This window comes from Phalacrocorax carbo, chromosome 6, assembly GCF_963921805.1.
Source record: "Phalacrocorax carbo chromosome 6, bPhaCar2.1, whole genome shotgun sequence".
Classification (NCBI taxonomy): Eukaryota; Metazoa; Chordata; class Aves; order Suliformes; family Phalacrocoracidae; genus Phalacrocorax; species Phalacrocorax carbo.
Window position 1 is genome coordinate 18,860,827 of NC_087518.1, and position 25,559 is coordinate 18,886,385.

The 25,559-nt window shown below is 37.9% G+C and overlaps 1 protein-coding gene and 1 long non-coding RNA gene across 2 annotated transcripts; one reads left to right on the forward strand and one right to left on the reverse strand.

The window, feature by feature from the left end:
- Positions 1 to 1,216: 1,216 nt before the first annotated feature.
- Positions 1,217 to 24,992, forward strand: LOC104051542 (inter-alpha-trypsin inhibitor heavy chain H3). Its single transcript, XM_064454040.1, has 20 exons — positions 1,217 to 1,327; positions 5,519 to 5,542; positions 6,701 to 6,867; positions 7,879 to 7,983; positions 8,412 to 8,574; positions 9,511 to 9,621; positions 10,272 to 10,397; positions 10,986 to 11,102; positions 11,881 to 12,049; positions 12,372 to 12,497; positions 12,750 to 12,931; positions 13,899 to 14,084; positions 15,512 to 15,651; positions 16,054 to 16,223; positions 19,782 to 19,841; positions 20,471 to 20,584; positions 21,150 to 21,354; positions 22,480 to 22,652; positions 24,279 to 24,390; positions 24,496 to 24,992. Exons 1-20 carry the CDS (start codon positions 1,238 to 1,240, stop codon positions 24,623 to 24,625), a joined length of 2,670 nt encoding a protein of 889 aa, XP_064310110.1. The 5' UTR covers positions 1,217 to 1,237; the 3' UTR covers positions 24,626 to 24,992.
- Positions 19,103 to 24,564, reverse strand: LOC135313852 (uncharacterized). The gene is made up of 3 exons (XR_010373344.1): positions 24,474 to 24,564; positions 23,420 to 23,512; positions 19,103 to 22,070 (listed from the first exon to the last, which is right to left on the reverse strand). It is a non-coding gene; the product is annotated as an uncharacterized LOC135313852 (long non-coding RNA).
- Positions 24,993 to 25,559: the final 567 nt, after the last annotated feature.

Sequence of the window (25,559 nt, forward strand, 5' to 3'; positions counted from 1 at the left end):
GCCGCACGTCTCTATGGCGGCCATTTTGGAAGCGGGTGAGGCGGCCATGTTAAGAGTGGGCAGGGAGCCTGAGGGAAGTGTGAGGCAGGCAGCGAGTAGTCGCGGTGGGGCAGGCGTTCCCTCTTGCTATGGCCCAAGAAACAAAGCTGTCCCCTCAAAAACAGTGCCTCACGAGGGTCCTTGGCGTGCTGCTCAATGTAACTGATGTGCTGAGCCCCGAGGAAGGTTGGGGATAGGGACACGGTGACAGCCCTGTGGGCAGCCATGCCACAATGCGCCACAGCATCGCAACGGGCCCCACCACCCCACCCTGTGGCCTGGGGCATGAGGTGGCCTGGGAGGCCTGGCAGAGCACAGCTGCCCTGCAGAGCCATCCTGTCACTTTGGATGGGGCAGAGATTGGTTTAAAAGCTACAGACTGGTTTAAAAGGAGCTCTTGGACCTATCCTTTTGTGTCCTTCCCATGGCTGTGCACCTCAGAAAGCTGACTGCAGGAAAACCAGAAAACACCCCAAATTCTGTAAACTTGGATATTTTATTCTCACTGAGCATTTAACTCCCAGTCCTCCTCCCAGGAAGTGATGAAACCAGTTAAAAATACGAAGAGAGAGTTAACGCTGTCAGAGTAACAAATAAAATGGGCCTTGCAGCAGCAGGCTGAATGGGTATTGATTGTGCAAAATGCAAGACCCTGGGAGCTTGGATCTGTGTTTCAGCCATGAAGATGGATAGGAAAGCATGTAATATGAACCTTCTGGAATAGTCAAGACACATGTCAGCCTAAATCACGTACCTGAGTGATATGCAGGATTATGGGAGGTAGTGTTGAAGAGGAGCATAAATGGGTTTAAGAGACTGAAAGCTCTGTTACAGCTGCAATAAATTTGAGCCAGGGACAGTCTTAAGAAGGTATCAGAAAGATGATGAGTTTCGTTTGGAAAAGAGGTGAGTCTGGAGCAGAGATCAATTTCAGTTGTCTGTACAGAAATGGCTGTTGAATTTGTGTTTGGAGATATTATATAGAAGAGACATTGCTGAAATATTCCATAAATTCTGTAACAGTATTTTATAACAGTATTCTGCAGATTATGCAAAGTCAAAATTCACTATTTGATTTTCCCTGAATGCCTAATGTTTAATCCCACTTTTCACACTGGGTTATTTATTAACACTCGGTAAACAAAGCATTATATATTTATGCATATCATTCAGATTGGAACCTTACTTTTTTTCCAGAATGGAAAACTATCTCTTGCTCTGTATTTTATTATTGATTCCTACCTTTGCATCATCAGACGTTTTGGTAACACATGTCAGAAACATCAAGGTAAGTAATCATCCATGTATGGGGCTCCCATTCTTCGTAGATTAACTTTCTGCCATTTATCAGCATTTATCAGAGAGTTCATACAGTGCTGCCACCAAGAGCTTTGTGTTTTCTGTTACCAGTGAACACAAGATCAGACTTGGGACTCAGAATAGTTTACCTCTAATCAGCTTCAGTTTTGAATCAGCTCTGAAGAAGCTTTCCTATTGCTCTTTTAAAAAGCATCACTTTCCTCTGTTTTCCCTGTCATCACCACATATGGTAAAAAGTGATCTTATACTTAAATATGTAAAACAATTGGTGCTGCCAGGGAACTGACTTTAGCACCTGCAAAACAATGCAAAATATCAGTGAAAAGGTGCCTCCAAGAAGCAGAAAAGAGATGTAACATGGCATCCAGATAAATATGTCCACTATCCAAGTGACATGGTAGGATTTTTCTCAGAACATTTGCATGTTAGCATAACATGAAATATATCTCTGTCCCTCAGTGACATGAGGGACATCATGTCAAGATGCATCTGACAGGACTCATAGATGACACATCTATGTCCCTCATTCTGTTTTTGACTGGATCTCTAAGACAGTGCTTCCTGATTTTCTGCCTTATTTTCTTCAGTTAAGTTGCCAGCCACTCCTGCTCATCTCAGTAAATTATTTTCCTCTCTTTCAGTAGTGACACACTATGAGAAGTTACAGAGGGCAAATCTCTTTAGGGGGCATCGTAGGTTAGTGAGCAGAACAGGACAAAGCAATTTACAGTCAATTTCTGTTGATTAGGTTATGGTCTTTTCCAAGACTTTTTCTTTGAAAATCAGGATAATAACATACCTAACTTTTAAAGATCAGCCTGAGATTTATTGCTGCAAACTGGAGATGCCATAGATTCTTGTTATTTAACCATTATGTTGCCCAGCTATAATGTAGCTTTTTCCTCCTGATTACCATACTACCTGTTGTTCTCTATATGTCTTGCAATACTAAAGCCTTTCTGAATGGAAGATGTCCAAAGCTCTGTGCAATGCTCCATCCATACATGCAGAACACTACAGAAAAGTCAGCTGATTCTCCCAGTTTTGTTGTATACTTTATGCAAATGTAATTTGATTGAAATGGAAGAGATTGCTATGTAGTGTGAAGGTCTCAGTCCCCATCCCTGCCTTGGCTCTTTGAGCAAGTAGTATGCCAGTGAAGAGTGATGAAGCATGGCTGGAGGTCTGGCTGGCTGGTAGCATTCAAGCTGTCAAAGCTGCTTTTAAAGCCATAGTCAAGTAAACACAATTGGCAGACCTAATTCTGCTGCCAATTGAACAAAAATCCAAATCAAAGATCCCTAAGTGCACTTGTACACCTTGTTCCTACGCATGCAGCTGCTAAGGGTAGGAAAGTTTTTTCTAGATTAAAAACTACCCCTAGAACTACATATTCAAAGCAGGGGTGGCAATGATACAGCCTTCCTTTTATAGACCTCTCATTTTGGCAGCAGCAAGACTCCTACATAGGACACAAGGAAGTTTAGTTTTCATAGCTTAGCAGCATTATGGTCTCTTCTCTGTGATTTCCAATTAGCATCACTTGGGATGACGAAATCTTTAATGTTGCTGTAGATTTGGAAATAATTTTCATGCTGTATTTTTCCTATGTAGTACTTAGGGATATATGCAAATACTTCATTCAGTGTTGTGAATTCCCAGAGGTCACTTCAAGCTAACTGTACAGTCTTTGCTGAATCTCTTAGTCATGCTGTATTTTAGTTTCCCAAGCTGTAAAATCAGGGCTTCTTTCAACAAGTACTGTAATGGGAGCCCTCTTTCCCCTCCCTGTTTTCTTGGGAGTTCAAATTGCTTTTTTCCTCTGCTTTTCCTCTCCAATTTCTATAGACTTTTTGCACCTATGTTCTTTGCTGGTGCCACAGCAAAACTGTAAAACAAAAGCAGAACTTATTACTGTTATACAACTGAAAAAAAATGCTAATAATTGGTGCAATTGGGCAAATATATGGAAATACTATAGAAAGATTTTATCAAGTAACTAACTACACAAGGTAAAGCATATTAAAATCTCAGTTTGGTCTAGAATTGCGTAATGTATTTTCTAATGGGACACTATCACTTTCTGCCCACGTAGCTTAAAATGACCTTGATGTTGGTGAGGTCTCTAGCTACATCCAAGCGAATTACTATGAATAATAAAAAAATAATCACAGAATCACAGAGTCACCTAGTCCACTCCCTGTGCAAATCAGGGTCAGCTAGGGCAGGTAGCCCAGGACAATGTCGAGCTGGGTTTGAGTATCTCCATTGAAGTACAGAGCAACTAATACCTTTCACTGAGAGATTTATCTGTATTTTCTTTCTCAATGAGAATGGCAGAGTACCCCGAAAAATATTTACAGAATCAGAACAGAACTCTTTCAAAACTTCTGTAGGATCCATAATTCTGATAAAGACTGTGCACAACAGCAATTCTGTAAAAATTAATTGCAGGTAAAATATCTTTTCATTTAGGAGGTAGTAGTCAGAATTGCAGAATTTGTAATTAAAGAACACATTTTTGTAGGTTTTTTGTATTCTTAAACTGCTTGGTAATTTCACTTTAAGGAAAAGTTTGTACCAAACAAACTGACATTTCAGTGACTTACAGCTTTTCATTTCCCAGGGTCCATACCTCAGTTTGTGTTTCATAAGGGAAAATGGTTAGCTGTAATGACAGTATAGATATAGGAAAGATAATTTCAGTTTTGGAAAGGAAGGATTTGAATTTGTGTGTACTCTACAAAGGCATGAAAAAAGCCCACATAGGTTTGTGAAAGCAGAGGGACATACACATAGAAATCACCTGTATGGCAATAACAGTTTGAAAGATGAACCTAGAGAATCATACGCAGACTTTTTGGCTAGACTGCTACAGAGGTTGAGAAGCCTCTCCCCCCAGAACCTTGCATTACTGTCGATTTAATATAGTGTCTTGAAAAAAACTTCAAAATAAACAAAAAATAACCCTCTGTTTCTCAATTTCCAACCCATAAAACTCCTAACTGTGAAAGGTAACAAAAACCTTAAATGTACCTGAGATGTGTACCTGACTTGATACTTTATTGTGTCTTTACCCCTCTATTTGGTGGAGCAGGTAAACATGCTTGCACAAAATGTGATCCATGAGGCTCTTAGAGCCAAAAGAGATAAGGTATTTGCAGCTGTGCTTACGGGAATTGAGTTACACAAGCTGTATTTTAACATGATTCAATAAGTATGTTTGAAGCCTGTTCTCTCTTTCTGAAAAGAGTACATGGTATTTTTGTAGAGCTTCTGATATTTGCACCTACTCTGGGAGCAAATATGCCAAAAAAGAGTTCTAACAAACAGCTTTTGGTTTTTTTTCTCTCCATGGAGCCTTTCATAGTGACTGCCTCTCCTCTCTGTAAGCTTGCTGAATTACTATCTTACCTATTCATGTTAGAATAGGTAAGGCTGTTGGGGTGAAACAGGAAAAATTTAGGATTAAGTCTGAAAGAGTATAAGGATGGGTGTGCCTGATAGTTTGGACGTGTGTGTGACTGGAAAAAAATGTACAAGCTTGGTTTTTATGCTTTAATACAAACACCTTTTTTCTTCCAAATGAGAATTAGTTTGAAAAGACAAAATATATACCACAGGACCCCAAACTAGGAATTCCCAAGAAAAAGATGTAACCCACAGGACAAGATATTCTGTTTTTACTTTGATGTCATCACTCAGCCAGACTATACTCAAGAATGCTGTATTAAGCAGATCTTAGTATGTTCTTTAGTCTCAATGACATTTAAATATAAATGGCTATGAGCATTCAAGCTTCTTTTCCACTCACTCTCCCCTCATCTCTCAGGCAATCCATTATTGTTTTTCAGCTGAAAGAAGATAACTTCTTCTTGTGTCACTTGAGTAAAATACAAAATCAGGTGAAACCCAAAAGATTCACCAAAACTAGGAATGCTATAAGCAAAATAATTATACCTGCCTCAGATGCCTTACTTGCTCTTCCCTCAAATTTACTTCAGTTTACTAATGAGGGCCTTTCTCAAGCCTTCCTACTACTGGACAACTTCTTTGGTCTTGAAAGCAGAAGACAATTACATAGGTGCTAAATGATTTATTTCTAAATGCAGCTTTCCTACCTTAGTTATGATTTTTTTCCATGTTTTTCTCTTTACAGAAGCGAAATGCTGATAATGACTTGGTGAGTAAGGCTTGATTTTGTCTGGGCTACTGAGAGAGGTTTATAGTGACAAGAATATTCTTACTGTGTTCACAACATGTTTCTATGAGGCCAGATTGAGCAAATTAATATTTCTGAGTGTGTGACAAGGGGATTAGCCCAGAGTTGCTTGTTTTAAGCAGTAGGACTAACTAGACAGTAGCTTTCCAAGCTCTGATGGAAACTCTTGGACAAAGAAAGAGAATGAACAAATGATTTTTAACCTTGTTGTATTTGAATAAATAGCAAAGTTGTTTGAAGTCATGTCTGTATATCTAATGGACATCCATTCTATGCTGGTTTTATTTTTACTTTTATTTTATGTTGTAGTTATTTCTAAGGAAGACAGGAGACCTCATCTCTGAGTCTGATTCCACTTGGCACCTGGACTCCACTTCAGCAATGCTTAAATGCTTTGACTGTTTGGAGACCTTCTTAATCAACCAGCCATAGATCAGGTCCACCATAAAACACCCAAGGTTCTTTCCAGTGCTGGTTTTGCTGCAAGAAACAAGACCTTGTTGTGGAGTTGCCTAAGGAGTTAAATCTGTTACCTGTGCTTTCATATAGTCTCCAGCAACTTTATACCTAAGCATTCAAAAAGATAAATATCGTTCTACCCATTTCCTTGTTTAAAAAAGAATGAGCCCCAGTTGTGAGGAAATTTAAAATAATGTAAAATTAATTTGGAGCCATCTGGAATTGTTTAGGTCTATTTTTAAACAAGATGACTACTTATATCCCTGCTCTAGGAGTCATCCACTCAACTGATAATTACAGTCACTAATACAGAGAGGCAGCAGTAAGTTGTGCTCTTTGACTAACCATAATCAAAAGTCACAGTCTCAGTAGAGAAAAAAAACTGATTCTTGTAATGGCAGTATCTTTGCTGTGGTGGCAGTATTTTGTTAAAGAAGCTATAGTTATAACTCATGGAATAGCACCATGATGGCAATGGGATAGATATCCAAGGAAATACAGCTGTGCTACAGTTCTTATGATTAGGTCTTTCCTGTTTTGCTTTGGACTGATAGAATGTCCTGCCAAGATTTCTTTTCAAAAATACGATTATAGCTGGTTAACAGAGACATCAGTGTAACAGCTGGCTCTTTTTTTTTTTTTTCATTTCTCAATTTACAGGTTGTCAATGGGATAGAAATCTATAGCATGAAAATTGATAGTAAAATAACTTCCCGATTTGCCCACAATGTCATCACCAGTCAAGCAGTCAATCGTGGAAATGTACATAAAGAAGTCGTCTTTGATGTTGAACTCCCTAAGACAGCCTTCATTACCAACTTTAGCATGTGTGTAATCTTTACAATGTTGTTAGAGAAGACTAAAAAATCTGTGCCAACGCAACTGGGAGAAACTGAGCCCAAATGTTTGCTTTTACTTCGCCATTTGATAGATTTCTAAATGCCTCACGGGTAATTTTCTGGTACTATTAAGCTAACATGCAAGGTACTTGGAGAAAGACAAACGTTGGTACATCTATAGAAAAGATGACTAATTTTCAATTATTTATATTAATCCTCATGGACCTTAGGGAATGGGGGATCTTCTCTGGAGATCCAGTCACCTTTTCAGAAATACCACTTACTTACTCTGGTGTTATCAAACACAAAAAGTTCCATTACTTAATTTCCCTGATGGCATTATAGCTTAATTTATCTCTTCATTTAAAAATCATATTTGAATGAAAGGCAGGAAATATAGTTATTCCTTTACATTTGTACATTTAGTTGCAATCATATGCAATTCTCACACCATTATGAGGTTTAATTCAGTTTAAACACATCCATCTCTTCTAATCACACTATACCTTTTTATTTTCAGTGAAAAGAAATAGTAGTATTTAGGGCATAACTACTCTTAATGCAAACTAGAACTTTTATTTTAGGATGAGATGAATCCCCTATGAGAAATGCTCGTTTAGTGGTCTAAGGATGAAATGTTCAGCTGTAGACAGCTACATTTGGACAGATGAGTCTCACTGAAAGAGTTGTTTTGACGTTAGATGAGATGAGATTGTCAAGCTGCTGAAGTGTAGGAATATGGCAGATGCAAGTAGTGTTGCTGTCAACCCAGTTTTGATCTAATTCATTTTCAAAGTAAAATTTGGTTTAGATTCTCTTAAGATACTGAGCACAGAGCTCTTCATTCCAGCTAAATTCACCAAAAAGACTAGCTTCAGTGAAAGTCCTCAAATCTTTGCAATATCAGAAAGTGCAAACCAGTCAGTAAAGGGAGAATTGCCAATAGTAGCTTTTCACTTATCAGTGCATTCAGCTAAACTCAGACTTCTTCATCTGCAGGACAATTGATGGTGTCACTTATCCTGGAACTATAAAGGAAAAAGAAGTTGCAAAAAAGCAGTATGAGAAGGCTGTTTCAAAGGGACAGACTGCTGGTCTTGTCAAGTAAGAATGATGTCTTCTGTGGCTTCCACACCACCATCCTATAGCAAATTGTGAGATTGGAAATACCTTGTTCTGGCGTATTTCTGAAGTTTGTTTTTTACAGGAGCAAAGAACAATCATTAAGTTAGAATTATTGTGGTGTAAATTATAAAAAGGAAATACAACTTCTGACTACGCAAACAGTATCTGCAGTTACGGAAAAGCTGCTTCTGCAACTTCTCCTGTCTTTGTGTGACCCATTCCTGGGATTAAGCTCACTGGGAAACTTGAATAAATTCTACACTGTTTGAGTATGATTTTAGCAGCAGATCAAAATTCCCATCTTTGTTTTTGAAAATTTCTTTTTGAAAATCATACTCCACCAACCCAAACAATAAATATTGTGAAAGAGGATAAAGGTATTCTTTTTCTTACCCACTTAAATACAGAGCTTCAGGAAGAAAAACAGAAAAATTCACTGTCTCAGTCAACATTGCAGCAGCCAGTGAAGTAACTTTTGAACTCACATATGAGGAACTGCTGAAGCGACAGTTTGGAAAATATGAGATGTTCATCAAAGTAAAACCAAAGCAGCTTGTCAAAGATTTTGAGGTAAATGGCAAACTCTATCAAACTGGGTACTGTAATTTGAGAGATGATGAAATTCTATACAACTGTTGAGAGTGGAGTACCATGGTCAATCCCCTTGGTTCACAGGTAAGCTAAAGGCCCATGGTAATATTTCTAATGAATCACATGGGTAGTCCAGTATGCTTTAGTGCAGGTTTTTATTTGTAAGCCTGACAAATTCGCTCAGCTACTAAGCCTCCAAAAGAAATTATATATGGAAACTGAAAAAAGCTATTACAATGCTTTGGCGTAAAATAGAAGAGTAATAACTTTCATAAATGCCTTTGTAGCGTAAACTACAACTTTCTCTCACCACCATGAAACTACGTAATCTTAAATTACAATGATACATATATTGCATTCTGGAATACTGCAGCTTTTGTGTGCCAAAACATGTCTTTGATCACTCCTATCACCCTTGCTAAGACCTAGCTCTAAGGCAAATTTTTTTTCCATTGTATGCCCAGAAAATGCTGTGTAAAAGTCATTACAAAACTCAGCATCTATGAGAGTTTATGCAGCATAATTTTAAATACACTATGATAGAAGGCATACTGAAATGTACGTCAAAGTTGGGCACAACTCACAGGTAATGGCTGGGTTATATTTTTGAAAGACTTGAGTATTTATTGACATTTTACAAAATTCCAGTGTCTAGCTTTCAAACAAGTTATGTTTCTATTAATGTTGATTTGTTTCTAGCTTTGTTTTTAACTTCTATGTATAAAAAGGCCTGTTTGGCTCATGGTGTGTCCACACAAGTTGGATTGGTACTGCCATTCTGAATTACAAAATTTATTTTGCTTTTACAAAAATCCCTCTTTCACATCTGTAGTTGCCTACTGATCCTCCTGTAAATGGCTAAATTGATATACTGTGGGGTAATCAATGACAATGAATTTTCAATTAATATTTCAGATTGAAGTAGATATCTTTGAGCCCCAGGGTATCACTGAGCTGGAAGCAGAAGGAACATTCATCACCAATGATCTACAAAATATAATTGAAAAAAAGTTTTCAGACAAAAAGGTATAATGACTGCTGCATTCAATAATTTATTTATTACTGTTCTAATTCTGAAATAATGTCAGTGCAAAAGTGCTGTAGTGGCTAGCAATGGAAGTGAGAGGAAACAAAGAAATAGAAAAAATACAATAAAGGCTTGTCTGTGCAAATGAACTCTGAATTCCAAGCTAGCAAGCTGAAGGCCATCTCCATGCAGGTCGGAAGCCACGTAGCTGTTAGCATGGTACTGTACCCAAACTAGTAGGCCTTGTCCCACAGCAGTAGTTGGAAATCTGGATACTGATAGGACTATTTCTTACAGAAGAACTGAGTCAGTAACAAGTAGTTTCCTCATGTATGGAGGTGGTAGAATTCCTAAGACATAGACAGCCCAACAGCCTTATCAAAAGTGTCATTCAGCGTGGAGGGCTGACCTAAGGAAGAAGGGAAAGTAAACATATGAAGAAAGCTCTAGATAGCAGCCTTCACATATCAGTTACCCATCAATATATAAATACGTATGGATACAAACTAATATGTAACCTGATAAAACAGGTTGTTCTCATGTCTGTGAATATAAATATACTAGTTTTACAAAAACATGAACAACTTTGTGTTCTGTAGAAAATTTTCAGCTATTAAGGTTCAGATCTAATGAAGGCTTTTCTTTCCAGGGGCATATCTCTTTCAAGCCAAGTCTTGATCAGCAGCGAACCTGTGCAAATTGCTCACAGTCTGCCTTAGATGGGGATTTTACTGTAAGATATGATGTGAAGAGAACAACGCCAGATAATTTGCAGGTAAACCTGACAGCTGGAAATTTGGAACTCTTGAGCAGCTTAGCTTGCGTAGTAAAGCTCAGGGAGCAGCGAGGGCCAGCTGTTCCCTAAAGGACAAGGAGCTGACAGCACAGGGGCTTCACCAGCCAAGAGCCCACTCCCCACAGTATGTGAGCAAGGCAGACCCAGAGATGGTAGTCAAATTCAACTGAGAGTCCAGGTCATCAGGCGAGTTTATGGCGATGAGGCAGCCCAAGGTCAAGGTGGGAAGTCAGTCTGCAGGATGGGATCCAGATCAGTGTGGTCCATGGACAGGAACAGGTATGGCTGTGACACAGCTGGAGGCAGGGATTCTTACAGTGTGGCTCAGGCAGGGAGTAAAGGTCCAGGCTTGCACTTCAGTGAAGCTCCTGGACCCATGGACAGAGGTGAGACTAGTCATGGCCATTAAAGCCTATTAGTCCACTTAGGGGCTAGACTCTAAATGAAAGTAACTTCTTCTTTATTAACTTTATAATATACAAAAGTATATTATAATATGCTATATAAAATACAAAGGTGGGGTTTTTTTAGTTTGGTTTTATTTTTTTTTTACCTTTTATTTTTCAGATTGTCAATGGCTACTTTGTACACTTCTTTGCACCAACAGATCTCCCAAAGTTGCCCAAGAATGTTATTTTTGTAATAGATATTAGTGGCTCAATGTCTGGAAGAGAAATACAACAAGTAAGTTATTATATTACTATAAAGTCCCAATGGAAGAGCCTCTGTTGTGATGAAAGGGACATGGTGGCTTATAGTGCATATGCGCTGCTTAAGCTATACCAAGTGGTTTCAATCTGTGACCTCTCTAATGTTCAGTACCGTAAGTACTAGTTTGAAGCATTACTGTGGAACAAAATTCTATACATGTAGGCTATATTTACTTACTTATAAATATTATTAGTTCAAAACTCTCAATATCAACATTTCCAGAGAGCTCTGTCATGTGTACTGGACAGTTCCAAAATTAAAATGTGCATACAGTATTATGTGCATAATCTATGTTGTTCGTTCTGTCTCCTTGGGGAAGCAGCAGCTCTTTTCATAGTTAGAACTCCTGATTCTAAGCTAATGCTCAGAATTTTCAGGTTTTGGTGCAGCATCAAAATATCAGTGCTTGCTTGCATATGAGCTTCTCCGCCAACTTGTAGCTACCTATTTCCCATCACTTTCAATTTTCCATGCCATCTTACCTCAGTGTAAGCAATGATCTGTGACGGGAGACCTGTTTTCCCTCTCAGCTATGAAGATTTACCAGATGTAATTGCAGCTGGCTGACTTCACTGAAGTTACTCTGAAATAGATGCAGGGACTAGCAAGGACAGAACAAGCTCAGAATTTTTCCATGACAGACTGTAAAACTTAAAAATACCCAAATGCTGAGAGATTAATAATGTAAAATCTTTAAGCACCTATTTCATTAAATGTTGAACTATAAGTTTAAATCTCTTTTGTCTTACAGACAAGAGAAGCACTTCTAAAAATCTTAGATGACATTAAAGAAGATGACTTCTTCAATTTCATACTATTTGGTAGTGAAGTACATACCTGGAAAGAAACATTAATCAAGGCAACTCCTGAGAATTTGGATGAAGCAAGGAAGTTTGTTCAGGGCATTGACACGGAAGGCCGTAAGTACTTGACTGGACTTGCCAATAGGTCATTATGTAAGTTAATTTATCAATTTGGTCTGTGGACACAGTGCTACAGCTTTTTTTTTTTTTTTTTAATTACTGGTGAGACATTACTAAAGTTGAAATTTACTCAGAACATGACATCTATTTTTCCTTCTGTTTCCAAAGTCCAAGTACTTTTCTATCTAAACATCTCCCTGCTTGCAAACCCATATCTTTCATTTTCATACTGTTACGAGATCTCATCAGGTTCCAGTAAAAATTGAGCATTTATTTTGACTGTCTGTGCTGAAACCAAATTTCTATGGCTACCTTGCAGTGACAAATTTATATGGTGGTATAATGAGGGGAATAAATATGCTGAATGCTGCTCATGAAGAAAACCTTGTGCCCAAGAGAAGTGCTTCTATAATTATCATGTTAACAGATGGCCAACCAAATGTAGGTAAGTTTGTGTTGGATGGAATAACAGAGTGAATTAACTAACAAAAAATGCTCAGTTAAAATTGGTCTCCATCTTTGACTTCTGGATGTTTTCATGATTTAAATGCTACTATACTACTATACTACATCATACTACTAAAATAAGTTTTTGATAATGGCTCCTAAGAAATCTAAACATGACTAGCCACATTTTGTTTTGTGATAATTTTATCTGTTTATGAAGAAAACTCAAACTTTTTCTGGTTTGATGCAGGCATATCAAATACTCAGGACATTCAGGCACATGTAAAAAAAGCCACTGAAGGAAAATATCCCTTATACAATCTTGGCTTTGGCTATGGTGTTGACTACAACTTCTTGGAGAAGATGGCACTAGAGAATAAAGGTTTGGCTCGTCGGATTTATCCTGACTCTGATGCAGCTTTACAGCTTCAGGTATAGTAATCACCACTTAAATTAGATGAGAGATACATTAATTCAGATAACCGTACAGACGTATTTTGAAGTAATCAAAATCTCAAAGGGTAATCTGGTACTAAGGTAATCAAGAGTCTGCTCTAATCGGAATATTAGTTGCCTTTAACTTTCCCCTTCCTTTATATAAGCAGAAAGTAGAACGACAGTAAAAAGGTGATACTGTGGACTATGGAATAGGGTTCAATACTTGGCATAGGGTGACACAAGTTGTGGTTCTGAAGGACACTTTGGTGTGCAGCAAAATTGCTGCAGTCATTATATCTCCCATACCTCACAGATCATGTAGTTGATGTCATGTCAAGGGAAGAGACGGATGACAGAGCATAAAGGCTCTTATATTCTGTCTTTAGGAACTCACTTCCAGCAGGTGTATGGTAAGACCATACTTCTGAAGCATTTAAGAGTTGTATAAGGCATGAGAACAGGTATATAAGCAGTACAGAGTTGACCTATTTTACTTCTCACATTCCAATAGCAGCCATTTGAAAAATTCACCAAAGAATTTAGATACTGGATTTCATTGCAAGATCTGCAAAAATCAAATATCTAGTCTCCTTTGGCTTATGTTGTCCTTTCAGTCTCTGCAGGTAGTAGATCTAAAAACTTATTTCTATCAAACGGGGAAGCTTGGGATCCCTCTTGAGTAGCATCAGTGGAACTCATCACCCAGAGCATGTTGTTTTCAGATATTTTTCCTCTGTCTTAGGGAGACTGAAGAGTTTTTATGGCCATTCTCTTTTCTGTTATTTGTAGGTTTGTAGGCTTTGCACTCTGAGATTTAACTGAATATTTAAATATTTCTTCTAAAATATACCTTCTGTTTTCATTGCTGACATAGAAGAATGTTTCTGGGTATGGATCTACCTATAAATTAAAGAAACAATGATAGTTAAATGTTTTCCTTTTATTTTTTTTTATCCTGTAGGGGTTTTATGATGAGGTGTCAAATCCCATGCTTACAGATGTGGAGTTAAACTACCCAGAAAATGAAATATCAGACCTAACTAAAAACAGTTTTAAGCATTTCTATGATGGGTCTGAGATTGTGGTGGCTGGGCGCTTTATAGACCACAACCAAAACAGTTTGACTGTAGATGTGAGAGGTGAAGGCGTAAGTATGGATTTCTTTGACTTAAATGCCTTGCTACACAAAATGTCAGACAATCACAATCTGGCAATACTCAAAATATTTACTGATATTTCTTTACCTCAGAGACAGGAACGTGTTACTGCATATGTGAGAAACTAAATGCACCAGAGTCATTGCTTTTAAAACTGCAAGTTACTTGCCTAGCTCAGTCAGGTATACTAGGGTCAGTCTGAAACAACTTTGTGCAGTGTGACTGGATTAGCTTTGCTAACAGATATTTTTTATTTTTAGTTTAGTCTCTAAATACCCCACCTGCTTTGTTCAGGAGCCAAATATTCAGTGTTCACAGACACTAGTCTTCAATGGATGAAGAAAACTGATGTATGAGCCAGCTGAATATTTGAAATGCCTTCCTCTTAAAACAGAAGCCTACTTCTAATACAAACCAAGTGATCTAAATACTCTTCAGATCTGCATTCTGTAAAAATATTTGCCCCTGATATTTAAGAAACACAACACAAACATATTATAGATGTTATCATAAATACTGTGAACTGCATATATGCCCCATGCACTGTGGTGAGTATATTAAGTACATTATATGAAATTAGGTGTATTTCATAGAATCATAGAATGGTTTGGGTTGGAAGGGACCTTTAGAGGTCATCCAGTCCACTCCCCTGCAGTGAGTAGGGACATCTTCAAATACATCAGGTTGCTCAGAGCCCCATGCAACCTAACCTTGGATGTTTCCAGGGTTGGGGCATCCATAGCCTCTGTGGGCAACCCGTTCCAGTGTTTCACTACCCTCATTGTAAAAATTTCTTCCTTGTATCCAGCCTAAAACTACCCTCCTTTAGTTTAAAACCATTGCCCCTTGTCCTGTCACAACAGGCCTTGCTAAAGAGTTTGCCCCCATCTTTCCTATAGTCCCCCTTTAAGTACTGAAATGCCGCAATAAGGTCTCCCTGCAGCCTTCTCTTCTGCAGGCCGAACAACCCCAACTCTCTCAGCCTGTCCTCCTAGGAGAGGTGTTCCAGTCCTCGGATCATTTTTGTGGCCCTCCTCTCGACCCTCTCCAAAAGTTCCATTTCAAATACAAATAATGTATTATTCGTAAGTTAGCCAGCATATCTGCTTGAACATGTTCCTGTATGAAATCAGTGTCATAATCAACTTCTTTAAATCCTGAGTAACCAAATTCTAATGAACAAAAATGCCATGTGAAGTTGGAAACTGCATTATGTCCTATACCATACACCACTAACCTTCACAGGAGCAATGGAACAAAACCCTGGTACAACAGTGGCAATTTCCTGGGCAAGTGCTGTGTAGGACCAGACAGTTTTTCAATTTAATAGATTTTCTGATGTGAAGGTCTTGATTCTGGGAGATTCTGGAAGTCCCTGGTTACTTATGATACAGAGAAGTTTTCTTATTCCTAACAGGCTAATGATGCCCTATCATATACTACACAACAAGACACTGAGCAAACAGCTAAAGCTTTCCAAGAACAAGAATACATATTTGGAGATTACATTGAAAGGCTCTGGGCTTATCTCACCATTGAACAACTCCTGGAAAAACGGTAATTATATCTAGAATAACATCTTAGCTATGAACCCATTAAGCCCTCTGTCTGGTGTAACTTCTAGAATGTGAAGCTGAAATTCTCATCACACTGAGGTGCCAATGGGAAGGCATAAAAAACAGTAAGGAAAATCTCCCAACCTATTCTCTTCCCCAACCTTAGTATTCCTGTTTCAGATTGCAAATTAAACAATTTTAAATGATTGCAAATATAAAACACAGGTTTTGCCTTTTTCTTGGATAGCCAGGTGTATCAGATGTGCTTTTAGACTATGACAGATATTCCTTATTGATAAATTAGCTGCAGAGAAACAACTTCACTTTAAAGAAAAATATTTAATCCTGAGTTCAATGAGTAATTTAGCAAACACTGATGCTAGGAGTCTCTGCCTATATTCAGTATTGCAGCTACAGGAGAAGAAAAGGAGAATCTTACAGCCAAGGCCCTGGATCTCTCACTAAAATACAAGTTTGTAACACCACTGACATCCATGGTGGTAACAAAGCCGGAAGACTTTGACAATCAGGATGGGATTGCCGATAAACCCACTGAAGGTAGACATTTTCACAGTTTTAAGTTATTTGAGAAGCCAAGTGTTCCTTTGATGTTCCCCTAATGAAAGGCTCTCATGTGGGCACAGTTTTAAACATGTATCTGAAAAATCTACTTTCTGAACCTTGGACGTGTATGGTTTATGCAAAATTACTTTTTATTGTAAAGCTCATTTCCATCAAACCATCCTTCATTGCTAAATATAGGCAAAATCCTATAAATTAAGAATAAGTGTATTTTAAGCTACATATATAAAATATTACATCAAAAACCAAGAAGCATTTCTAATCTAATAATCCAGCTATATTCAGATTAGTTCACATCACCTTCTCTTTTTTTTTTTTACATACTTCAGTTTAGGGGTAGGTGTAGTAACGTCTTTCTGTGTGAAAGGGGAAAATTTGCATGAGATCTTCCTCTTGCAGGATTTATTGGGTTGTAAAAAGAAAATGATTATATCTGTAAAATAGAGTATTCATGCACAGTGCAGAAAGAGAAGCAATTATATTGAAAGTGCACAATTTGTTCTCAACTCCTCTGATACTTTGGCTAATTGTTAACTCCTTGCTCAGTAACACACTGTGCTTTCATATAGTTCAGCCTCTTTGTTTAACCTGTGTGAAACAAAATGACTCATTTCCTGTTTAGCAAAGTAAGGCAAATTCTATCTGCTCAGTGCACCACAAAGCCACCCTACCCTCACCTATACGTGTTGTTCAGGCCATCCTCATCTCTCCCTCGTTCAACAGGTCTGACAAACCTCTTGTGAGGCTTTTCAATCTCTTCTGTTAGCATCCATTATTTCCCAAAATGCTTGCTTAGTGCCCCTAAAATTTTCTCCCAGGATCTGTGTGGTCTCTGTGCTGGCTTCTAGATGAAAAACTTTCTCATCTCCTAAATTTGGCATGGTAACTTAAGGCATTTTAGCATAACAGAGATACTTTTTGGAGGTTAGTGGGTTTTTCTTTCAACTGCAGTAAGTCCTGAAACCAATTAATTGCTAAGTACCCTTCAATTCTGAATAATGCTTCAAGCATTCTGCTGATAAAAGTTTCGCTTTATTTTTCGTAACCATCATAATGGAATACTGACATAAAACCACTTCATGTTTAATTTAACATTCAAGTCACTATACGGCGTAACAACTTTAAAGTTTACAGCTGGACTCCATAAGATGGAAAAACTTACCCAAACATCTGACAGAAGTGGCATCCACTCAGAGTGATCTTCAGCTCTTTGCTTTCCCTTTCCAGGTACTTGTAGTACAAAGGCCCTTTTTTGAACCTCTTTCCAAGTAAATCCTCTTTGTATATAGAAAGTATAGAGCAGTAATAGGAGAAAATACTCAAAACGCTACTGCTGTATAAGAAACGAAAATAATTTCTACATACCCTAGAGTCTAGATTCACAGATAGGATTACTGAATCATCCAGTCAGTATTAACAGGATGATGCAAATGCCTCAAAAAACACAAAAGAGTAAAACTAAGAAGAAACATTTTGCAATATGGAAATGACATAACAATAAAACAATTACTAATAGCACTCTTGTCATATGCAAAATTAATTGCAGTTTTGCTGCCCCCCATAACAGCTTTTTACTTTCGATGTCTTTCTGTTTGATCTACAAATATAGAGTTGTGTTTGATCTACAAATATAGAGTGTGTCATTGGGAAGACATGGAATTGTAAAATACTGAAGATATCTGGTTGAATTGTCAACAGTTTTAAATTTCTTTTCTTAGAATATGTTTTAACAGGGTCAGAATCCTTCCTGTTTAATCATAAAACTGACACCGTAAATTTCTCTTTTGCTTCCTTTTACTTCTTGCCTGCCCATGGTAACAGCTGAAGGTATGTACATTTCGTATTAAATTTACCTAATATTCTTAACTGTTAGAGATGGATTTCCTGCAACACTTACTTGATCTAGGATGCAATATTTTCATAACATTCTTGGTGAATAAAACAAGACTGTGTTATTAATAGATTAAAACCTTCTCAGCTGGAAAAGTTTGTAAATACCACTTTCAATGTGGTTCCTCCTATCTCTGATAATTGCAGCATCCCACCATCACAAAATTCAGTCCCAGTACAATGAAGTTGCTTTCCAGGGCTAGCACTGTTGACTCCTGGATACCTGTGTGTAGCAGTCTCTCATCCAGAGATGTCTTCATTGATGCTATGCTTGCTGCTTCTTCAGCACAAAGTCCTGTCTTCAGACACCTCTCCATAGCTTCAGGTATAAAAAAAGAGACTAGAAAAATGTGGAAGCAAGTGGGTAAATCTTATTGACTTCCCAGTAGTACAGTTTAGAACAGGATGGCACAGAGGAATCAGAGAAGAGCAGGTTGTTCCAGCCCCTTACAGAGCAAACCCCATGCCTTTGGAGAAGTAACATTTTTGCTGAAAAGTAGGGCGTGCTTTCTGCCTGTTCATGACATTTGCTTTGTTGTAGTACTAAAACTGTTTTGAATAAGTTTTTCTTTTTAGGTATTTAGAAATTTGTACACAATTACAAGATTTTGGAGTTGGTTTTGGTGGAAGGAGGGAAGTGGGAGAGATTGCTTTTTATTCTTTCTAGCCTCTAATATAACATTTTGTTTCATTCACAGCACAGGGTCTCATGGGTGTTAATCGGGGTAAGTCATTAGTTTAAGTTTCTGAATGAAGCAGCATCTGTCAAAGGAAATTGATTCAGACAACTGAAATTACTAGAGAGATAGAAACTGCCTTTTCTGGGTTTACAACTCTATTTTAACAAATACTACCAAATTCTGCTTACTGCTAAGATGTTGTTCACTGCTAAGAACCCACTTAAAGGTTGAACAATACCTGATGAAAAAGTTTCAGCTAAATAGCTTTTAAGGAGTAAATGCCAGTTCATCAAAACACTATTCCTGAAAGCTGTTTCCCAAGAACAGAGGATGGACTTGAATTTACACCTCCTTTGGAATTATATAAAGCAAGGGACTACGATGTCATCATAGCCATCTCTGGCTAAATTAATATGTTCAGTTACTTATACAAAAAGAAACCGCTTTATTCAAGAAAGAGAGACAGCAACTGACCCTTCAGATTGCTGGTTGGGCAATCCTGGAAATGGGAGAGTTAGATTTAAGTCTTTGCTCTGGAGATTAGTCTCAGCCTCTCTCTCTCAAGCTCTCTGTCTCTGTCTAGTTTTCTCAAGTCTTTACTGAAAAGACTTGCATTCATTCTGGAAGATAAACAAATGTCAAAAACCTCAGAAGTTTTCAATGGGTGATTTTGCATTTCCTTGCTGATAGCTTAATCCTTAAGTGTGAGATATTTGTGTCATATAGCTACATTACTTGGGCCTCGTGGAAACCATGAAAGCAATTTAGACTGTAAGTGAAATCTGTCTCTATCCTGAAGCTTTGCTTGATTCAAAATGGGCACGAACTTTCATTCCATGGACTATGTTCTTTAAAAACGAGGATGGAATTAGCAATTTACCTATCATATTAACTCCCCGACATCTTCCATATACTCTGCAGATAGTGTGTAAATATTCCATTTTGATGAGCGTTTTTCTAACATTTTTTTTTTCTTTAGTCTCTGCAGCCCCACCCCTATCTTACCTATATACAGCACACCCCACATGGTACACAAGTGGTGAGTAGTTTGAGTACTGTCTGCTTAGGAGAACAGAAGAGGGTATTTAAGACTAAATTGCACAAGTCTTATGAGTCTTTTAGATAAGTCCCTTCCACAAAAGCAGCCATTTTTTATTTCCAAGAGGCTAGTATTCTAATTTGCTTTAAACACTCTAAATGACTTTTAAATATCAAGTCACTGAGATTATATATGGTCATTTTCTCAGTCCTCCTTCCCATTGCTAGGCTTTGTGTTGGTAACTGCCCATTCTCTATTCAGATTAACTTCCTGCCCTCAGTAATACTTTCATGGCCCTCAGAGATAAGCACTTAGAGGTGGCCATCCTGAACCTACAAATCCATGTGCCAAATTTTGCAGTGGACAAGAGACACAGGATGTATGTCATGTGCCTGGGAAAGATGAGGGAAAAAGGACATCCTCCCCTTTGGGGAGGTGGTAGCAGCTTCCTCGGGACCCCACCACTCCTTTGAAGGATGGGCTGGACTAAGCTGGGCATACAGCTTGTGCAGGGACCAGTTCCTGCTCTTCCCCAGCATCAGCAGTTCCATTGCCACAATGTTAACTCTTCATGCAGAACTTTGAAGCTGTGTATCACGATACAAAATGCCAGTGATTTACCTTTACAGTTGATGGAGATCCACACTTCATTGTATCGGTGCCACAAAAAGAAGATGCCATTTGTTTCAATATCAATGAAAACCCAGGTGCTGTGTTAAAGTTAATAAATGATCCAGTTACAGGTAAGTTGTTAAATTTTTTAAATACAGTAAATCAGGATACTTATAACAAGATGTCTTCTGTTTAAAGGCCATTTCTTTCTTTTATACTTAGCAAAGTTAGTAGGTGTTCCTGTAGCTGTGACAGGGTACCATTACCGTGACTGTTCTCAGTTCTTGGAGCAAAATGAACTTTCAGACTTTGTTGGAAAAGCACTGTGAGAGTTGAGAGACATAATTTGTCTCAGTGAGTAGTAGTACCAGCAATAAAATAATCCTTAGGTTGCCATTTCATGGAATACCTGGTAAAAAGAGACTGATATCACACAGGCTATTTGTGCCCATAATGGACTCGTGCTCTCGGAGATATTCAACTTTTCTCAGTAAAGTGATTGTTGTCTTTGTGGAGATCCACAGAACAGCCCCCAGAGCTTTATTCTACTTGGACACAAACATCAACAAGTAATTCTGATCTATTTTTCAACTTCTATTTGTTTCCTTGAGTTGTTAAATTTCGATGAGGCTCCTTGACATCAGTTGATCAGGTCCTATCTGTTAATCAATACTTGATGTTTCCCTTTTACATTAGGCATCACAATCAATGGAGAACTCATTGGTGATAAGAGAGCAAATAGTGATGCAAAGATCCAAAACACATATTTTGGAAAACTTGGCATTGCAAATAAGCACCTGGATTTAAAACTGACAGTAACTCCTGAGAAGATCACAATTCAGAATGGCAATGAAAAAACAGGTTTCACCTGGCTTGACTCAGTCACCTTGCAACAAGAAGGGTAAGGCTTACAGGAAGAATATCAGGCTCCTGTGTTACTCGCTACACTTCTTTTACTGTTGATCAATAATATACTTTTAAGATTTGTTGTCTGAATACAAAAGAAACTGATCCACGTCCTGCTGGATTCTGCTCTCTACTTTGTTGTATAACTGCGGAATGATTATTCATAAACTCCTCTGCTTGGGATAAGTAAGTGAAGAATTTTCACTGATTTTCTGTTACTATGACTAAGGTAAAACTAGATTTGGTATTGTACTTAATGCAACAGTGTCTTGCAAGTATTTAAAGAGTAACTTTCGACATAGTGTGTAGTCTTTCAAACAAGACATAATAATGTGCTGTAAACAATCTCCACTTTAAGAAATGGAAATTGTGATATTTATAGAATAGGTACATTTTGCCCTGTCAGCAGGTATATTTTTCATGAGATTTATCTATTACAGAATCATGTACACCTGTGCAAAAGGAAATGTAGAAAAGAAATGGGCAGCATCTCCTCTTCCTCATTTACATTTTCATTGTGTACCTGGAACAAAATTACTACCTTCTCAAAGTATGGCACTGCAACAGAAAGAGCACCAGAGCAAAACTGTTACTTATGCAGCATGCTTATTTTTTTTATTATGATAGCCAGACTGATGGTATCACTAACACAATCAGAAGCAAATCTTCTTTATCCTAGCACTAACCTAGACAGTTCAGGAGTTGTCTTTGCTGAAAAGCAAAAGGAAAAGGTGTCAGGTAGCATCCAAGCAAGGAAGTGATGGTTTTATGAATAACATTTTCATTACTGAGCATGAGGTCCAGTATCTACATATCACTAACTTATCGGTGATTAACTGAGCTGTTATCGGATTAGTTTTGGTAGAAACATCTTGCTGAAAAGTTTAAAGGCTAAACAGCCTTTTACAGTGTAATTTAGTATGAGTCCTGGACTGTCTGTGAGCACACACAGATTCACATGGACCAAACTAGGCAGCAAAACCTGTATTTTAAAAAACACTGAGCAATTTAGAAAGCCATGTTTGTTTGCTGGACAAGTTTCTTCTTCTCAAGTGTCTTCTCATTGCTGTTGACTCTGGGAAGCACAATGCCCTAAGTCAAGTTTTTCTTTTTTCCTCAGTTTAACTTTGATAATTAACAGCAAAAAAAATCTGGTGCTCTCAATGGGCAGTGGTGTCTCATTTGTTGTTGTTCTGCATGAAGTATGGAAGAAACATCCTCTCCACCAAGATTTCCTAGGACTGTATACATTGCAAAGTGATAAACTGTCTGAACAGACCCATGGATTATTAGGTATGAGTTCATTTAGTGTTTTCATGTTTGCCTTTCCTTATGAGGCTACATAATTTGTAGACACACTCCTGTACTTAGCATTTCTGAACTGAGATAGCAGAGGAATCTGAGATGACATTGATTGGCCATGTTACGATTTCTGACAAAATATTCTGGGCTCAGACTTTATGCATTACCTTTTCATAAATTCCGCTGCTGCTCCTGAAATCACTAGCATCCATTGTCCTCACTGATGTCTTTAAACCTCTTTATCTTGCTAAATCCCACCTACAGATTTTTTTTCTTACTACACTATTCCTCCAGTCTCTTGGATGGTTTGATCTCTCCTTTCATCTTATCACCTTTCTCCTAAGTACAAGCACTCTGAGAAAATACATGCGTTTGCTTGATCAAAATTTGCCAAATCCCAATTAGTGCATCCTTGTAAGAAAAGGAGTTGTTAAGGTATATCTTGATTTACTAGCATGTATTATAAACACAGAATGCCTTGTATCATCTAAGATTTTCCTCATATTAGCTACATTCTTTATTCTAGTAGAAGGTGAAGTTGGTAATTCAGGGATCAAAATGTAAACGCCACTGATTCCTGTTTTCTGCCAGTGTAGTGGGTTTGGTGGTATGCAGTCTCTGTTGGAAAATACGCAGATAGCAGCCATTTTCCCTTGCCTTCTAATTTTCACTTACAAAATCGGATAAGGGCAGCAAACATTCATTTTGGGTCAATAAGTTTACTCATTGTGGAAAATTATCAACTGCTGCGAACTTACTCTTCTCAGTCTTGGTATGCACTGTGAGGCCTGAGGAGAGTGAGCCAAGGTACCAGTGGTAGTAGGTGTTAGGTCCATGTGTCCTGGGAGGTGCTGTACCAAAACAGAAAAAGAGCAGAGTAAGGATGGAATGTTATTTATGCTTTCCTGCTCCAGTCTCCTCAGGCTAAAGGACTTCACACAGAAGTTATTCTTCTGTGGTATGAATTGCGAGTAGCTAGAAAATTGCAGAAGCCCACGTGACATGTGTACACCATGTTACAGTTTGCTGACGTACACATCTCATAGCTATTTTCATCACCTTTGACTTTGCATCTGTACTTGACTCTAAATCTAAATCTAAAAATCCATGCTCATTATAGCACTCCAGCAGCATCCTGCACCAGCCCAGACAGGGTAAAAGTGTGCAAAAGCTAATCCTGGTAGGAGTGCAAAAATTCATTAGATGTCAGCCCTGTTCTGAGCATAATCACATCCAAAAATTTCAGAGATCAACACATGCATTGTTTTATTAAAAAAGGTAAAGACTTGGAGAGTGTGTAATAAATACAACTGAATAGACAAGACACAGTGAGGATATCTTGAAGGATATTTAGAAGAGGCTAGTTTTACTGTGCACTCAGAAGCTGGAACTTACGTCCAGGTGATATGCACAGGATTCTGGTTTATAAAAAGAAAATAATACCATAGGCATATGTCCAAGTGTATACCAAACTTGGTGTTTTCTTATTCATTCAAAACCCTGAGGGGACACAGGAAATAGCTTGGGACTGTAGAAATTCTGGGGTTTCTGTTTGGTTTGTTTCTGGTTTAATGTGTGCAACATGCCTGAAATGGTGATTTTGGCTTCTATTTTCAGGACAGTTTTTCCACCCCATTGACTTCACCATACTTGAAATTCATCCTGGGTCTGATCCCAAGAAACCAGATGCCACAATGCTTGTTAAAAACAATGAACTGACAGTAACAAGGTAAAAAATAATTAAGTCCTTAGCAAAGACTTAGGAAAGATTAACTTGTCAAAGTAAAGTACAGTTTCTGCTTTGATACTCACATGACTGTATTTTCCCTTTCAGGGGCTGGCAGAAGGATTTCAGAAAAGATCCTAAGCACGGCATTGATATTCCTTGCTGGTTTGTTCATAACAATGGAGCTGGGCTGATAGATGGTGTTCATACAGACTATATTGTTTCCAGTCTGTTTTAAACAGCTACAACTTCCTCCAAATTCACGTGCATACAGAGTATTTGTCTGGAAGAGCAGTATTTTTCAATGTTTAAGAACTATTAAAAATACATAAGCTTACCATGTTTGGCAATGCCAAGCTATGACGGATTCTCACAGAGAGTTTTACTGCATATTTGATCAACTCTTAAGTACTGAACAGCTGTTCTGCTAATGTGCACAGATACCACTCATCCCCTGAAATATCCTTGTTTTATTGAATTAATGTACTAGTTTTAAAATTCCACCTTAAAATGTTACTTTGTGAAATGTAACAGAAACATTCTATCCAATTTTAAATCAGTAACTGAGAGTCGGGAGTGATTTAAATAAAAGCATCTGTACTTAATGCCTTGTTCTGTTATTCCGACAGGTATCAATGTTTTCATTCTGGTTTCACAAAGCCCAAGATGCCAGGTACAGTCTGAAATTCAACACTGGAGGACAGCTGACAGACCAGCACATATTTCCAGATAATTCAGTAGTACCTAAAACCCCCTGACCACTGACTGTACCGTGCTGCGGGCTGGTGCAGTGCTGTCACTGGAGATGACTGTTAGCATCCAGGACTTCTGTATTTTAGTATTTTAATTTGAACTTAACTTTTGAATGCCCATCATCTTTATAAATTAATGAAATACCACAGTTCAAACACCACTCAGATTTAAGTAATGTTAGCTATCTTTTGGACAGTATCTTTTGCGTGTAGGAGTCTTACTGTCTTCCAGTAAAATTCCTCCCTCTGTTCCCATATCAGAACTGATGTATCTATTTCAGAGCAAGAAAGGTCCCATTTATTTATATATTCATTTTGTACTGGAAGAAATTGTAAGCTATTAGTTCTAAAGCAAAAAATAAGCAGATTTCTTATTTACTTTGAGTTTTCTTTTACTCAAATCAGCCATAGCAAGGCAAC